General features: G+C 47.5%; 1 protein-coding gene across 1 annotated transcript in view; it reads right to left on the minus strand.

Moving 5' to 3' along the window:
- Window positions 1-739: 739 nt before the first annotated feature.
- The window catches only part of SLC7A5 (solute carrier family 7 member 5), a gene marked incomplete at its 3' end in the record, with an annotated part of 35,185 nt that continues 17,681 nt past the window's right edge, over window positions 740-18,243 (minus strand). The window contains exons 3-10 of the mRNA XM_082005509.1: window positions 8,864-8,969; window positions 8,078-8,122; window positions 6,571-6,694; window positions 5,364-5,467; window positions 4,506-4,602; window positions 4,008-4,157; window positions 2,647-2,824; window positions 740-795 (exon numbers count right to left, since the gene is read on the minus strand). Of these exons, the coding sequence (XP_081861635.1) occupies window positions 740-795; window positions 2,647-2,824; window positions 4,008-4,157; window positions 4,506-4,602; window positions 5,364-5,467; window positions 6,571-6,694; window positions 8,078-8,122; window positions 8,864-8,969 (860 nt within the window). The remainder of the gene's footprint in view (window positions 796-2,646; window positions 2,825-4,007; window positions 4,158-4,505; window positions 4,603-5,363; window positions 5,468-6,570; window positions 6,695-8,077; window positions 8,123-8,863; window positions 8,970-18,243) is intronic.

Raw genomic sequence — 18,243 nt, forward strand, 5'->3', positions numbered from 1 at the left:
AGTGCTCTAGTCAGGAACGCAATGAAAGTCAGACAAGACCTCCTCACATCATTTCTCTGACACTAATTCTGCTCTGCCTTGTCTCACCTAAGTCACTGCCAGGGGACAGAGTCCAAAGCGTCCAGCAGCACGTATTTTGGTATGAGTTGTGTGTGTGTGTGAGCCAACATCAGCCAACCTTTGCTTCCCAACCACCCCGCTAGACCAGGTAAGGCAGGTGGGCCAGGCCCAGGACCACCCTGTGGCTCTGTGACAGTCCCAGCCCCTTACACAGGCACGTTTGTACGGCTGGCGACACTTAAACTGGGCTCATGAGCAGATCTGCCATTGTCTGGGGCATCCCAGACCCAAAACAAATAACTGAACAGAATGCAGAACTGAAGTACAGCCCTCAGTATCACACACACACACAGATGCTGATTGCTCTCGCTGCTGCCAGACAGGCAGGACCCTGCTTTGAAGCTGCTGGCAGGAATTCCTCCTCCTGGCCCACCTTTGTACCAAGAACTTCTCATCGCAGGGTTGCTCATCTGCCAGGATAAAGGGTGGTGATGGAGGGGCTGGAGGAGGCAAGGCAGAGCTGGGGGCATGGTGTCAGACACGAAGCAGCTCTGACAGGGTGCTCCAGTGCCTAGGTTTCGTTTATGAGGGATCAGAAGCGTTTTCTCCTTGTCTTTTTCTCCTATCTTAAAATAATATTGTGCGTTTCCTCAAGCTGAATGTCTCTGGCTTCTCCTGCTTATGATTCTTGCGGAACCACTTCCATCAGTTTCTGGCACAGGACTGTTGCGGAGACTATGGGGAAGAAAGCAAAGTACAGGTCTGAGATCACATGCAGAGGCCCAACATATATCTTGGTCGGTCTCAGTTCATTATACTCTGCCTCAAAAGGGCTGACACATTTGCCTCCCCACCATGGTTCTGAGCAAGATTAGTCCAAATACAATTTAAGACTTGGAACCAAATGAGCTGTGAGCTACTCATGCCCAGAACTTAAACATGTTACACTGGGAGCTTCGCTCCTGAGGCAAGGATGCTGTACTGCCCCGAGAGAGGCTCCGGTAACTCCTGACACCAGTTGCTAATTGCATGGTGATACGGTAACTACATTTGGATGCCAGAACATACAAATCAGGCACAATAGCAGGAATGGGCATAGAAAATACGAGCTGATGCTTTTACTTCCAATTTTGAAAACCTCGGCTGCATGCGCACACAGCTTCTTTAAAGGCTGGAGTAGCCAGGACAAAACCAGCTCAGCATACTGAACACATGGCAGAGTCCACTGCCTTGCCCAGAGCAGGTAAAGAGCAAAGGAAGCATTTCAGATGCTAGTTTGCACAGGAAAGGTGCTAAACTGAAGTAACTTTATTTTTCCACCCATTAGTTTTGGTGGCCCGTATCCAAACACACCTGTGTTTTCTGCTGCTTCACTGTGCGTTTAGAGATCACAAGGTCTTGCCAGGTAGAGCTAACACTAATCCTAAATACACACAAAGTCAAACTCAGCTCAGTTAGAGGTGATCAAATTATCTGCAATATATGAATATACACAGGTGTTTAAAGTTCATATGTTTCAAACTGGACATTTGCAGGGTTATCATTCTGTGTTCCCAGAGTATTTTCTATATTCTCCTTACAAGCCTTTAGTGGTGGAAAACAATCAATATGGTAATTTGCCACCCAGGCACTGCAAAAATGGCTTTTCCAGGAACTGAGCCTAATACTCAGAATAAAAAAGTGAGTGTGAGAGAGAGATGGGGTGGGAGGTAAGAATAACAAGTGCTAAGCACTGTTGAAAGCCTTTTTCTTCTACATAAAAAGCATCCAGCTAGGGCTGGGCATTTCTACTTGTCTGCTTTTCTAGGTCAGCCTGTTGTAGGAGCTGGGAGGCGGATAGTAGAATTTAGTTACTTGGACTACATGGATTGACTTTCTTAATTCAGTTGTTGAGAGAGGTTACATGTGCCAAGCACAGCCTCTCCATCCCTTCAAAACACACCGTGGTGTAGTGTCAGCTCTTGGAAAACCCTATACGAAGATACCTTAAAAATAAACCTCGTAAGAGAAAACATCCAGGGGATTTTCCCTTCCCTCTGCTCTGCTGCCACATTTTGATGCCAAGGAGAGTTTTGGCTGGATCAGGAATGTTAGCACTGGATAAACGATGGACTGGGACTAATTCCGAATTTTCAGCAGTCAGATTGAGGCCAACTGTGCTCAGACTGTTACGCTGTTACGTCTTTTCCTACACCACTGGAAAGGGATTCTCTGATGACAAAAGGCTTGACCCTGTGCTTTTTACAGGAGGCAGAAGAAAGGCAGCAATGTGCTCTGCAAATTATGCTCCACTGCATAACAACCAACTGTTTGCCAAGATTTAAAAAAAAAAAAAAAAAAAAAGTATTTGGCCCAAACTTTGCAATTATTGCAAGTCAGGGTGCATTTTGGGTGCTTGGTAGGTAAGGTAATCATCAGGTTAAAACTTGCTACTGTTAAAGAAGAATTGATCAGAGCCAAGACACTGGAAGCCTCCACTACACAAAGGAGATCCAGTGCTACTAGCTGTAGCATGCTCACTGGGAAACTGCTATTTTTGGAGCAAAAGCCAAGGCTGCACTCTTGCTCTTCACTGGTAATACTTACAGATGCCCTGGAGAACCCACTTGGGCTTGTTCTGCCACCAGACCCCGAAGAAGTAAACAGGGATCCCACTGAAGATGATTGCAAAGCCAATCGCACATTCCTTTGGTGTCATCCAGAAGGAAACAGCAATGAGAAACAAGCAGGCCAGGATGAAGAAAATGGGTAGGCAGATGTTCACCTAAGTAAGGACCCAAAAAACAGGTCAGAAGTTGTATCAGGGGAAGAGGGTACATTTTCCAGTGAATTTTATCTAGCCATACAGCTTGGGGAGGGAAGGAGTTCATATTCCACCGTGGACCCTGTGTGGACAGTGCTCCTGTCTGTCCCAGTGCTCTGAACAAGGGGACCATGACCATGAACTGCCTCGCAGAAGGTACGTATGCAGTGCTCTTTCAGCAATCCTGGAGAAAATGGAAGTAGGTAACACCTAACACATACATTTAATACCAGCACAACAAAGTAGGGAGATGTGGCTTGCCAAGACTGTGTAAATCTTCCTCAGCACCCATTCTTTTACCCCAGTTCCACACTTGAATGATTGCTTATAAAAAGCACCTGTACCCACAGCATCAAATTTACATCACAAGCCACAATTTAGCATCACAAGCCACAGCATCTTCACTGCAGTTTCTCAGGGGACTCAGCTACACTGCTCTGAGCAGAGCACCTGCTGAGAGCAGCCCAGCTTTTAGAAGTAAAATCAAAAACCAAAGGAACCACCCTGAAAAGAGTTACTTTGGGAAGGCACTGGTACAGGTCTGTGAGTTTGTTTCTCTCTGGCTCCTGTTGCCTGGCAGAGACCGGACTGTGCAGGGGAATGAGTGAGAAACATGCCTTTAAGGCAGGCAGACATGCTTGTGGCTGACGTGATCTTGGCCTCCTCCCAGATGGGACACGGTACTGCCAAGCTAGCCAAGGACAAAGAGAACAAAGTTCTCATCTCTGCAGGCGTAGGATTGTCTGCTTTATTTAAAAAGTATTTTAAGTGAATTCCATGATGGTACAGAGTATTTCACGGAGAGCCACAGCCTACAATTTGTCCTGGGGGAATACGTTAATCACAGAGAACTTCCGACTGGGATACCCCACTGGAACACCCTGCATCTCTGACACCCAGAGCCTCCTTCACTCTGATGTCCCTGTGGCCACAGTAGCTCTTCATCCTCCCGCACCGCTTTGCATTCAGCAGATTTCCACGCAGCAGGAATGCCTGCGTAAACTCCGCCACAACACTTCCCCTGCACGCTTACAATCCCAGTCCCTCTTCCTTCCAGGACAAGCAGCTGTACTTGCTGAACCTCTGCTGGTGCTGAGAAGGGACTCAGGGAGGACCCACCACGCAATTACCATGCTGCTCTCACCTTGATGGGCCTTTCTAGCTCTGGCTTCTTGTAACGCAGCCACATCATGCCGATGATGGCCAGAGCCACACACAGCCAGTTGAAAAAGCTGAAGAAGTTGATGACTGAGAAAATGTTGTTGGAGAAGGCATAGAGCAGAGTCATGACGCACTGCATCCAGAAAAAAAAAGAAGCCATGAGCAAAAGGAGAAGTCGTCAAAAATCACGTATGTTACAACACTAAATACAGGTATTTTAGAATAATAGGAAAAGCAGCTGATTAATTTTTATGCATTTAAGCCATCTTCAATTGGTGCCTGGAGCGATTTCAAAAACAGAAGTGGAATATGAGGATACGATGAGGAGAGGGTCTATCCTCTCCTGCAGGTGCATGCAGAAATGGCTGTGTCTGGAGATGGTGCCCGAGTAGCCCCCCTCCAACCACTCTGATGGGATCCTACCCCCAACCCATTTCTCAGTATCGGGTCGATGCTCATCATCACAGACCCAGGTGCTTACCGTAAAGATGAGGGATGGCACGGGAGTGAGAAGCCTGGGGTGAATCATGGACAGGATTGAAGGCAAGTGTCCTTCTCGGGATCCCACGAAGAACAGCCTGAGGCGGGGAAGACAGAGCAGTTATCACCTCTGCAACCTTCAGCCCCGGGCTGGGGTTTGTCTTCAGCACAAAACAAGGGGGGACAGCCCAAGCTCAGCCTAGACAGCGCTGAGGCCAGCATGACTGAAATGCCAAGGCTCCATGCCGGTTTTCCACCTTAGTGGTGCATTGCACTCTTGCCCTTTTGCTGGTCGCTGGTTCAGGAGTGGGGCACTCCAGGATCAGACCCCAGCACGGGGTGTTCTGCATGTATGCACAGTGGAGAGTGCCTGTCTTGGAAGGAAGGCTGGAGACGGGCAAGGAATGCAAGAAAAGATGTATTTATACCCTCTTTTCCAGAGAGAGCAATTAAGTGACTTTCCTAAGATAACCTGGGAGACATGTGTCAGAGCTGGAACCTCCTCAGTACCTGTCCTGCCCCATTCTTTCTTCCCTTTCTGGAGGGATTCTCAGCCCTGATCATAAGTTTCTGCTTTTCATTAAAGCCACTTTCTCAGGCAGCGCCGCCTGTGTTTATGTTCTAATAACTTCAACAGGACATTGCCTGAGGAACAGAAGACTAAGACGACTGAAAGGGTTTCCTTTAAACTGGGTATGGTTTTAAAGTCTTAAAAGTCTTTCTTTGCATTCCTCACATGGCTTCCAGACCCTTTAGGCTTTGTGTCTACCCACAGCCACCCTTTGGAGGACAGCTCCAAACGAAGAGGCATTAAGCATGACTTGTAAACAAAAACCACAAAATTGAGCAAGAAACCTACCGGGAAGAAGTGAAGAGAGATCCATTAACGGATCCAAAGCACGATAAACCTACAAAGACGGGTATGATCCAGGACATGACGCCAAGATGATAGTTCCCAAAATCCTAAAGGGGGGACGAGACAGACATTTCACACCCAGAACACCCAAAAGAACTCACACCTGCCTACATAGGCTTAACGTTTGCAGAAATCTGAACAATTAACATGGCTTGGTAGCTGAAGCTGTTATGTATACTTTTCCATACTGCCATGTGCTGCTCCTCCCTCCTGAAAAACCATATTGTGGAATTGCAAAAAAATCATCAGCAAGCCCTTCCCTCAGAGTCAGGACACAACAGTTATTGGAACAGCTTTCCAAAAGTTCAAGACCAAATGGAAACTGTGAAGAGATTCAGACACGCAGCTATTGCCAATGGCTGAGTAAGGACCTGGGACATGGCCCCTTCAGAACACGGTGACCTGGAGTTGTAGTTTTAGATCACAAACTGACCCCATACTGCTTCACTGCAGTTTTATGCCAACACTATTACATTGATTTCAAGACTTGCAAAGACACACAACTGGAGCAATGCCACACAGGCCAGCATCTCCAATAACTCAGCACTGTGTACGTGCAGGCTGGAGCCGGGGCTCGGTACTAACCCGAAGGATGGAGCGCTGTCACCTGAATGGCCAAGACCAACTTATCCTGGACTGGGAGACTCCCCTTGAAGCACCGAACAATCCTGGTCACAGTCAGTTTGCAAGGTCATACCATGCTGCTCACTTCTGAAGCAATCAGGATTTCTGACCGCAATGGCATTTTAATTAATAGAAGTATTATTTTTCTCTCTTAATTAAAACAAGGAAGATACAGAGACAGAACAATCTAGTTTAGTATTGACTGAATGACCTTTTCCCGTAAATAACATGCGCTGGTAACTGATGATAAGTCATGAGGCCAGCAGCAACCTTGCATATTTACAAATTAAGAGCAGCATTAACTATCTGCCCACCCTTACTATCGTCTGTGATTAATCCCACTTGGTATCACAATGTTCTTCCCTGCTCCCGTCACGGCTGCTCTTCATCTCCTGTCAAACATCAGCTTTTTTGTAAGCAGCCATGATCAGCCTGGAACAACTAGGAGACGTATGCAGAGATTGTAAGTCTGATTTAACCAGCCCTGGAAAACAGATGAGTCATATTAGAAATGCACCTATCTTACCACAGCCACGGCTTCGGATGTCAGCATCTGGTCCGTCGACAGGGTCGTGAAGTAAGCCAAGTTTGTCAGCACATAAACCAAAGTGACTACAGGTAGCGAGATGATGATAGCCAGAGGCAGGTTTCTAGGAAAAAAAACAGAAATTGTAACGGAGCACTGCAGTTCAGAGAAGAGATCTGTTGATGCCAGGGATCGGCGGCTCATGGTGCAGCGCTCCCACGCTCACTGAAAGCTGGCTTGAGCCATTCTGCTCTTCTCTGGCTCTTCAGCATGTCCCGCTTCCCAGCCACAGGCTGCTCCCCTAGGAGAGAAGATGCCCACGTGGGAACAGCCTGGAGGCTGACAGATGTGGAGTGAAGGATTATGGCAGAAGGGACTTTTTGCATGGAGACACTCTGGCTGTCTCGGCAAGCAGTAATCCAAGATCACTGCAAAGGCAATCAATTAAAAACGCCCCCCTGTGTCTCCTGCTAGCCAGTGGCGTTAGCGCGTGCATCCTCTTCTGGGCAAAGGAGAAGCATTTGTGCTGGTGAGTTTCTTGTGGGACATGGAAAGATCAGGGATTTAGTGGGCAGTTTTTAGGCTCTAACTCTGTGCAGCTGGCTGGATTGATGAAACTCAAAGAAAATGAGTTCAGACACAGTCTGAAAGGATCTATAAAGACTAGGCTGTGCTGGTACAAATTTGCCTTTCCAAATAGTCTAACTTCATTTGCAAACGGAAACTGAAAAAGGAAACCCTGCTTGATGCCACGTATAATTGGTCTAGTGGAGCTCAAAGCCACAGGAGGAGAGAGTCAAATACCATGACTGCATTCAGAAGACAAGAAAATAATTGCAATCTGCAAAAACTTTTTTATAATTGTGTTTGTCAAGGAAAGGGCGTATCAAACCTCATGCTTCCCAGCAGGCACTAATCACTGCCAGGGTCAGCCAGGAATGGGTTCTTGCACAAGTGACCCTGAAGCTCGTGTCGACAGTGCCTCATAGGCACCTTTCCTATGAGCAAAAATGATTTATCAGTGATGTCCTGCTTTGGTGTGGCCCACCCTTATCTCACCAAGTCCTCTGCATAACCCTGAAAGGCATGAGCAGTGCAGAAAAGCGGCTATTGCTCAAGAAACAGGAAGAGCACATGACAAACAGATGTATGCACAAATGCTCTTCTGGGAGTTTATACAAGACAGTAATAAAGCCATGAGTGCTTCTTCTTTGCCTATAATTCAGAGAGGTGCCATGCCAAGGAAGCAGGACTTTCCAGCAACACTGATAATATTAGCAGTACAGGAAAGCAGCGTAAGCAACAGCCCTTCTCATACAGAGATTATTATTCCACTTCTCCCTATTCCAGGGAGTAACAATTGCCATTAATTTACCTCATTTTCTATTTCCCTGGAAAAAGACCTTAGCTTCTGGGCTGATTAGCAACCCCTGTTACACACATGAGGAAAGGGCTTCCCAAGAACAAGCTTTCCTCCCAGGGAAGTAATCACAGGACACACACCTACCTGTAGGGATTTATCATCTCTTCTGTAACAAAATTCAAGTAGTTCCTGTAATTTAAAAAGACCAGTGGTTAATTCTGCTTCGTCCATGGAATACATGAAGCCCTTCATCTTACTCATCTCCAAGGGGATTTCAGGAGAGTGAAACTTGCAGAAAAACTTATGATGGCTGATGCCTAGTCCAAGACCTACGGCACACAACCTGCAAAGCGCACGCCCTGGATGGTGCTGGTGGATCGAGCACACCATGCTGCCAGCTTCTTTGCAACAGGAGGGGTGATTGCAGGTGAAGAGCTGGACCCACAAGCAGCAGGGCCACCCTCCAGGTGATAAGGATGGCTACAACTGGCCTGTTTTCACAGCAAATTGAGCAGGCTCCTTGTGCTTACAAGTGCTCAAAGGGACTGATAAAGAAGCTTTCCAGCAGCTTCAGTTTGGTGCTCTAAATAATCTGCTGGCATGTAACACATCTCTTCTCTGCTAGCCAAACCCACCCTGCTGCTTTCTCTTAACACCACCTAGAAGCTGCACCAAGCAACCCATCATCTGCTGCCTCTTCTGAATCGCATGATCACCACCATTTCTTCCTGCTTCTGTGTCCTGGCTGGAAACGGGATGTGAAGTTTGACTATTAACATTACTAGCCAAACCCAAAGCATCTGCCTCATTGCCCTGATTACAAGAAAGATGGAAAGTCGTGGACCACACTCTTCCTGCAAACATAATCCGGGGACAAAGAAACCAACTACAGTATTCAGCACTGAAAAGAGGTACAGGGCTGCATCTTACCATCCTCCATAGGCAAAGAGACCACTGTACAAAGCCAACACAATGTTCCCCACGCCTACTTTTGTGCCTTCGAAGGAGTGCTCAGGAGTCAGGTTTGTCACATCACCTGCAGAAAACAAAAACAAGACAAGATCGATGCAGATGGACTGTGAACCCCAAGGGCCTTTCTGGGCGTTGAAACAGAGAAACCTGGAGGCAAAAGCTGCTCTTAGGATACGTAATAATCATGCTGATGCATTTGAGGTCATGCTAGAGAGCATGTGCACATATTTCTATTGGGCTGATCCCTCCAGTTTTACAGTACTTAATTCATCTGGAGTAATGGACCAAATAATCAGCCCCAAATATACTTGTCTCAAGCAACTGGCCATTACTGAGTCCTCAAAACTTTCTCACACTGCAACATGCTATCACGGAGGTAATCTCCCAGATAACTTCTTCCTGCGAAGAAAACATTCTGGGACCTTCCTGCTGGAAGATGCTATGCAAACAGATATTGTCAAATTGTCCTCTCAGCTGAAAGCTGCTTTCATTCGATAAAAACCCAGGATTTCCTCCACTTCCACCAGCCACCCAATAAAGCAGAAACCCAGGATTTCCTCTAGTCCCACCAGCCACCTGATAAAGCAGAAGGTTGTGGCAATCCCTTTGATTGTGGGAAGTCAGGTTCTTTGGGGCTTGAGTATCAGAAGTTAGCTTCTTTAGGACTTGAATATCAAAAGTTCCTGTTATGTATCTGCTTTTGAAATAAAAAGCCACAAATAGTCGACTCAATTGTACCTTTGGTAAGAACTCTCCCAGAGCAGCCAAAGGTTTATTTATTTTGCTTTAAAATGCTCTGCAGTTGTTTTGTTCCCTGCCTTTTGATGTGGGTGTAGGCCTGGGATGGCAAAGCCGCGCTCCCCTCCCCGGACCCAGCGCTCCCCTTGGTGAGGACGGAAGTGGGGAGCAAGGCAGGATTCAGCAGGGCACGTTTGCATCCAGGGAGCCCTGTCTAAGCCCATGTGATTCCTCTTAGGGCACAGATCTCTACTAATCACTGGAGCAACTGCATCACATGGCAGTCAGCAGGGCCTGGAGCTTAACCCTTCATCTCTTAGCACAAGGTACCCAGGACATGCATGTGGGGGGAGGCATCCTAATACACCAGGCATTCTTCCTCTGGATGGTCTCTCTTCCCATCTCACACTGGAAACAATCACTCCCCTCTGCCACCAAAAGCCACTTTTGCAGAGGCCAGGTAACAAACATGGATGCACAGATCTTTTAACACCTCACTCCCACCTTTCTAGCGTTGGGAAAGGGGTACTTTTCCCAACAGCACTACTGGTCTGCCGGTGCATCTTTCATTCACGGGGCTTCACAAAGGACTGCTCCAAATCTATGCCAGTGACACGGAGCTGCCCTGTGCATGTGGGAGAGCTACATTTGTCTTTCACCCTCTCTACCTGACCCTCCAGCTCTATCCCCATCCTTTCTGTTCTGGGCATAGCTCCCCTTCATCTCCTTTCTCCCCGCTGCTCCCGCTGAGTCCTATCCAGGGCAAAAAGATATTCCCTAATATGGTGTCCAAAATGCTCTCTGCTCACAAAACTACTCAGAAAACCAGCTCCCCTTCTGCCTTTTTTGCTGCTCGGTTGCTATTCCATTTGCAAGGGGATGCTGTGGGTGTGAGCTGCAAAGGAGCTGGGACCACAGCAGCAGCACACGGGCAATTACACCTGGGAAACACCAGTTTTCCAAGGCTCTATTTGTCCAGATCCCACCGCAGACTGCAGTTCTCCACCGGTGTTGCCCTGGCAGCACCTTGCACTACAAAGGTCTTGTTTGAATCTATCTTGGGATATGCTGGTTGTATTTAATGCCCCTTCAGCCAGTGAATCTCCTCAGCAAAATGCACCAATCGTTTTTTAACAAGTGAGGTTAGAACATGTACATCAAAGTGTTACAGGAAAGCCAGGAAATGCAAAGAGACTGATAGAACACTGTGAGTTTAATTCCTGGCTTATAGGTTCAGTCATTAAGGCTTAATTTAGCGTTAATGCCCCAGCCTGGCTGTGAACAATAAGGCTGAGCAGGAGGTGGGTGTGCACAGTATCACACTCTGCTCCATCCCTCAGGCTCAGCTTTCCCGAGTTTATTTTCTACCCCTCCCCCCCCCCCCGAATAATTATTAGTCTAGCTCTTTCCAGGTCTTTTGTTATGGGAATAAGATACATTTTTTGTTAACAGTGACTGTAATTAGCTACTAAAATGCACACTGATGGACTAGGAGAGCAGGAGAGCTCTCCAGACATTTCAAACACCCCTTGGGACATCTCTTCTCAAAGGTCTGCTCGTGGTCTGCCAGGCTGAGGGATCACCACCTTTACCACGTCAGGAGGATGCTCTGATCTGGGAGCAGCCAGGGCACAAGCAGCATCACGCCACGGGCTCACACCTCCATTCCTTGTCCACAGCTGGACACCAGCTTCCACCGAAAGCCTCCTTCTGCTTGTCACAGGCAAAAAGCTCTCAAGCCAAATGTTCCTTTTTCTGAGGCATCTGCAGGTTTCACTCTCTGCCATCCCAGACCTCACACAGAAACCATGTGCTGGTGCCACCGAGGAAGGGCTGAGCTGCTGCCCTCGCCCAGCTGGCCAGGAGAGGAGGAGAGCATCAGTGGTTCCCAGACCGAAACCACTTGCCTGGATTCAGGATGCACCACCCGCTTGGGAACCGCAGGCATCTTCACCCTCTGGGCAAGGAGGGTCCAAGCCCAATTCGGTGGACTGCTGGGCTGTACAGATGCTTTGGCTGTGTGTCAGGACCGCTTGCTCTCTGGGACACACAAGCAAAGAAGCCCGAAAGGCAGCGTGGGACCACTACGGGAGCGGCACCGAAGCAAAGAAATTAAAACAAAGCCTGGCATTTCATTACATTGTGGGTGGGGGTGACGGATGGAGGGATGGATGGGAGAGACATAATTAATTACTTGCACACCTCTTCCTTGCACACGCCACGGCACGCATCTAACATCTCTTTGAAGTACCGAAATGCAGCTACCAGCAAAGGAGTGGCAAGTCAGTATGGAGGCAGCCAGGAGAGACCAGGTAGGAAGGAATGCCGGTTTTGTTCCTCCTCAACATTTGAGGAGCTGACACCTCACTGCCCTCTCCCTAACTCACCTAAGCAAGAGTTGTAGTTCTCCAAAAACTTGCATCCCAGCAGAGCAGCCGTCCTCTCCCCCCATCACCGCAAAGGGTCCCTCCCTGCCGGCCAGTGGATCACCAGAAAGATAATAATTTGTGCCTGACAGCGATGCCTTTACAGATATAACTGGCACCACATTACATGGCTTGGGGCAAAAAGGCCAGGCTCCAGCAGGAAAGGTATCCCAGATGTCTTCCCACATGGGCCAAGTTGTAAAATACAGTGGGTGAGCTCTGACTATACCCATAAATCCTTGGAAGAGAAATCCATCACACAAAGATACCTCCTCTGGTGCAGAGGACGCAGAAGTGCACTGGAGGCTGAGAAAGCATCCAGGAAGTACCACGTGCCCACCTTGTTCTTACACTTGCCCCCTGATGCTTGCTATTGGCCCCAGCAGAGACTGGGGATACTGGGCTAGATGGTCCAGCACAGTCATTCTTACCATCTTCCTCCAATACAAATGCTCACTGGGACCTGGTGTTCAAAATGGAGGTATGAACCTCTGTTCCAGGCATTCTGCATCTTTTCAAGCCTGAACGTGCAATGCAAGCCTTTGGAGGTTTGAATTGCACTTTGGACCAAATCAAGGGTTACAAATCTGTAGGTGAGGCTGCCCAGCACGGCCTCAACGGCTCCCCCGGAGCGGAGCGAGAGGTCTGTAAGCGAGCGCACGCCGGGCAAAGTCGAGTTCTGCCCACCCTCCCGGCTCCCCCGTCCTCCCCAGCCCGGGCAGACACGGCTGCTCTCTAGGCAATGCCCTGCCCATGCCCGGCACCCCGGCAATCTGAAACCTGGTTTGAACTGGCTGTTCAACTGCACTCTGCTCTACAATTAACCAAATTAAGGTAACAAGCTCTGACATAAACCCCATTTGCTGATCTTGCCAGTTGCCAAGACTCTGGTAATTGTGCCGGCAAGCGATGGGTCACCTGGGGCCTTTCTGCAGGAGGGACCTATTTCGGGTCCATGCGCTGCGTGTTCAGACCCTTTCTGTGAAAATGTTCATTTGCTTCCCAGTCATGTCCATTCTGGTTTTAACAGCACAGCAATCCTCTCTTGCAGAAAGCATTTAATGATAATTAAATATTTTTAACTTGCCTAAACAGCGAGGAGAGGGAACACAGCCATCTAGAAAACTCAGCAAGAGAAGGGGGGGGACCTGAGCACGTGGAGGAAACCAAGCCAGGGAGAAATGTGTTGCATATATGAAAAACCTCAGAGGAGAAGATCCACTCAGCTGTTGAGCCATTTCCCAAGAAAAGCAGTGAGAGTTCAGAGAGAGAGTCAGAAAAACAAGACGGCAAGAAACACACAGAGGCCAGGGTTAGGAGGACACCTCTTTGGCAGCTCCTGGCTCCCCAGGCATGCTGGTAGCCACATAAGCTGTTTGCTCCTCTCTGATCGCTGCCGCTCTGCAGACAGCTTGTATTAAGCAGTTTTGAACAGTAGCTATTAAACTTGGGTCCCGCAGCAGACGAGTTTGTGGTTCTGAAAGACACCACTAGAAACCTTGGACCAGCAGAGAGGACATCTAAGGAGGAGCCAGAGCTCCTGGGTTACGTCCCCAGTTCTCACCACCAGCTGTAGATAGGCTACGACACTTCCCCTCATTTCAATGACTTCCTTCTGTTTCAAGGAAAAGCTCCTCTCTCCTCCCAGTGCTGGGAAGTTTTGTCAACATTATTTCTCCTCCAGGGTGAAGCCAAGGGTCTGGGCTCCTGGATTCACTCCATCCCACACACTACTCAAACTTCACAACTCCTCCTTTTGCAATGGTCCACCAGGACATGACTTGGGCCAGAGAGCGTTTTGTTACCTTCCCCACCTCCTCTGCATCCTGCTGATATCACCAAAAAAACCTCTTACCCTCCTCCTCCTGAGCAAACACCTCCTGATTTTCACAACCTTTGTGTCTGCCAGCATTAACATTTGCTGATGAGAAATAAAGCGGACCTAGAAGCAGCGGCGCGAGCCCTGGATCGATGCACGGCACGCACAACGCCGTGCCTCCCTGGCAGCCAGAAAGCACAGGCAGTGCAGAGACCCCGGATGAACAAGGTCCCTTCGGTCCTTAGCACAGCATGGAAAGGTGTGTCCTAAATGTCCCCATGTCTGTCCGTATCCGGGCAGATTAGCAGCAAAGCACAAACCCTACACAAACCCCTTACTAGGTTGCCAGCCACTTCCATAAGCTTGTTTTTTTCTTTTTATACAGGTTCAGTCCGCATCCATAGAAACTTGTGATTGAGAGTGACAAACAAGAATGAGCCACCTGACCAGGCTCTGGAGGGGCTAACCAGAGCACAGGAGAGCTGGAGAGCCAAGAACATTTGGGGAGGGCAGATCCTCCTTCCTGTCACCCACCTCTAGCACCATAGGCAAGGACATTAACTTCAGTCCAGCAGCTGAAGTCGGTGGGAAAGGTTCACTATAAATGCAACCAAAAACATATGTTCACACACACACAGAGCTATCGACTGTGCTAATACACCTTCGGCATGAAAGACTGCTTCTGCTGCAACCAAAGACTTCAGAGAGACAGAGAGGGGCGATCCAGACAGAGCTGCAAAGAAGCAAATACCCATGTATTAGCTGCTCTCTAGTTAAAGATGTCTGCATTGCTGGGATAGCTGCACTTGGAAAAATGAGAAGCCAACAGAGCTTCTCATGTCAGCTGCCTTAAAACCCACTCAGCCCACAACAGTGGTGAGCAGGGTCCCCTGCGATGCGCTCCTCAGCCTCCAACGCAAGGCACCTACCTTCATCAAGCTTAGCATTTGGCAGCTCGTTCAGGATACCAAAAATGAGCAACATGCTACAATCCACAACTGAAAAGCAGCTTTTCAGATTTCAAGGCACATTTACCACTCAGAAGAGTTAATGCAGCTATAAGCTTCCATACGCAATGTTAAACAAACAAGAGTTCATGTCACCATTAAAGGCCAAGCTTCCAGGGTGTGTGTAAAGACACACTCCAACTCACAGTGATCATAAGCAGCACAGGTCACTGACTGACGGCTTCTGTATTTGTTGTTTTTATTAAATGCATTTTATTATTTTTGGACAGGCGACTTTGCACTTGTAAAATGCAAAAGCCCCAGCATATGGAACTCTATCCTTGAACCTGTAATTGCCAAAACTTTTCTGGGCAGAGAGGGCAAGAAAAAAATTGTCTGAGCAGAAATGAACCACTGCTCACTCCAAACCAGAGCAGGCAAGCCACATAGCACACTAACCTGCCATGCCCACCTGGCCTCAGCATTTGCATTCACCTTTGGCAGGAGAAGAAATCAAAGATTAGAGAGAGGCCTATAAAACATAATTGTGTTGTATCGACTCTCCAACATTAAGATGCCTGATTGATCTCCAACATGTGGTTGATGTGATTTAGAGGTACAGGATGCTGGCAGCTTTCCCAGCTTCCTTGTTCATGCTCTCCTTCAGTACAGTCTTCCACTCTCCATGTGCTCCTTGATCAAGAGGTTGAGTAAGAGAAGCACAATAGCTTTCCTTCAAAGCTTACTGCTGGAAAATCATGTTATAGTGGCATTTCTGAATGCCAGTGTAACAATAAACAGCACGGGCAGCTGCAGGGCATGCTTTTCTTGCAATCTTTTGTACACCAGCCTCAGCCCCAACTTGCAGGGACACGCTGAAAAGCTTGAAGGACTTTTATTATCCATAGGCTTTGCCTCCTGTCTGCCAAAGAGGATCTACAGTACGAGTTAGTCATGGGCTGGCTGGGCGAACACCCGTCTGGTTTGGCTTTAGGCTCCAAACTCATCTCAGACACCTACAGCTCCACCATCAGTAGATTCTCATGTCCCAGGCTGCATCCTAGAGCTAGTCCCTTGGGTGAGCTCATCCCTCTGGGCGCAGGCACCAGTGAAACGGCTACCCTGTGTGCGATGACCCGCAGTGTGCACAAAGACGTTGCTGCATCTACCCTCAGCAAAAAAGCAAGTCATGACTGATGTGGCAGGCAATAATAAAAAAGGAAAAATCAACTGAAAACAAACTCCTAAGCATTGACCTGCTAATCAGGCTCACTCTCAGGTTCACCCTATGGACACAAGAGGTTTTGAGACCAGGTCAAAAGAAAACCTGTCACAGATTTCTTGAGCTATGTTAAGTGCTTATCCACCTCTAGACGGATGAGCGTGATTAAGTGTAGGTACAAGCCCAAGATAATTTGAACAACCACTCTTGTTTTCTCTTAGTATCTGTGTGCCATTGTGCTTTGAGACCTGAGGGAGCCTGAGTTTTAACTACCAGCCACAAAATCAAGTTTTCCTGCCATGTCAGCAGCACCCCTGCAGAGCAGCCCTGCCCTCCCCAGGCTTATAGCTGTACCCTCGCCTTTGCTGCTTGCAGAGCTCATCAGCTCAGCCCACCCGTCTCACTGCAGATCTGGCTCAAGGGGCTTTTTTGGGACATTCAACTGATGTTGCCACTGGCAACAGAGAAGAAAATCTGGGAGGAAAGAAGAGTGAGTAAAATTTCCCTCCCTCAGGTCTTTCTCAATCGCAGGACTTTTCAGAAAAAAAGGCAAAGAGAAAAGTTTGGACAAGGAACTATTAAAATAACCCTCACAGAGAAAGGGAGAGATCAAACAGGCATTTTCTAGGAAAAGGCAAAGGGATTTGATAAATAAAAGTAGTACCCAGATGTGCATGCACGCCCACAGTGCCAAGATGTTGCCTTGCACCTGGAGTACTTAGGTAATATTTTTAGGAGGCTTCACAGACATGCTAAGCACACTTTAATGACTGAAGGTTTGAAGCTTCATTTTGGTACTTTCAGAAACCCTCCCATGTTGAGTTCAGAACTTGCCAGCCACAACTACACCTCTAAATACCTTTTTACAAAGAGCAAATGATATTGGGCTGGGGGGTGCCAGTGCTGGCTGATACTGTACACATCTGTTTAAAGGAAAAAAAAAAACCCCAAGATTAAAACCAAAATTCTCTGCCTAGTCTAAGTTCTCCATGGCAAATGTCTGGAGTTAAACCTGCCTATTTTGTCCTTAATTCACCCCGTGCTTGTTCAGCAGATGCAACTCTGCTGGTCTCTGACAAGTCCAATGAAAGGAGTTAAGAGAATAATGCTGCTGCCATCAAAGAGGCACTCGAGGCACCGCAGACGAGAAATTTAAGATCAGAAATCAGGCGTTGAGAAAAGGACAATAAGTTCAATAAAACAAGTATTAAAATCTATTTCCCCAAGTCCCAAATGCCCAATTCTTCTTTTTAACCATTTCACGCCTAGGTTACTTGTTAAGACACTGCGAGGTGCAGGGTGATTGGGTATGAAGAACACAGCTGCAAACCTAACCACAGACCTCTGTGTCACAGCCAGTGCAGAGAACATCCCTTAAACCTGCACAGCCACTGTCCAAACTGGCTGCAGGATCTAGTCCCAGGCATCCTGCTCACCAGGTCAAGAATATGGACAGAAAGCAATTTGTGAGAGCTGGTAAAACAGCAGAACCAAAAATAAGCCTAGTTATTATAACAGTGGAGTGAAAAAAATCCTGATCCTGTCTATGCTAGAAGTTATTTATACTATTTAGGTCCTACAGACTGGTGAGCTGTACAGTTTGGGGTCCACATATAAGGTTTAACACACTAAGTCCAGGACACTGAACTTCTAAAGCAACACAACTCTAGGCCCACAAAGGCTTTTAAAAGTGTAACTTCTGTATTAGTAAAATAATTGCATTCCAAGTGCATCAGCTATACTGAGTCAACTTTCAAGTAGTTGAAAGGCTGTCTAAGTAGGAAACCCACTTCTACCCTCCTTTTGAAGTTGCATGAAAGAAGTGATGTAAAACAGCTGTCCACAGAAAGATCACAAGGAAATGCTATTTTCTGTGTGGTAATATTGCCACATATTTCTTTGTCTTGAGATGTTACTGCTTTTCTGAAAATAATGAAAATATCCAATGAAAGGATAAAAAGAAAAAAAGCCAACAGCTAAAGGCAGGAGGTCAACAGAGAGAAATACATATTTCTGTGAAGTCTCAGAAGTTTCCACATTTGAGCAAGAAACTGTGGTATTGCTCCTCTTGTCTGTTTATGGATACTGTAAACATAAAGCAGGAATGGGGCAGTAACCATTAAAGCAAGTTAATCGGCTCTGCTCAGGCACTTAGCCGGAGCGTCACGGGAACATACAACGCCTTC

This window comes from Phaethon aethereus (assembly GCF_964289735.1).
Source record: "Phaethon aethereus genome assembly, chromosome: 13".
NCBI lineage: Eukaryota > Metazoa > Chordata > Aves > Phaethontiformes > Phaethontidae > Phaethon > Phaethon aethereus.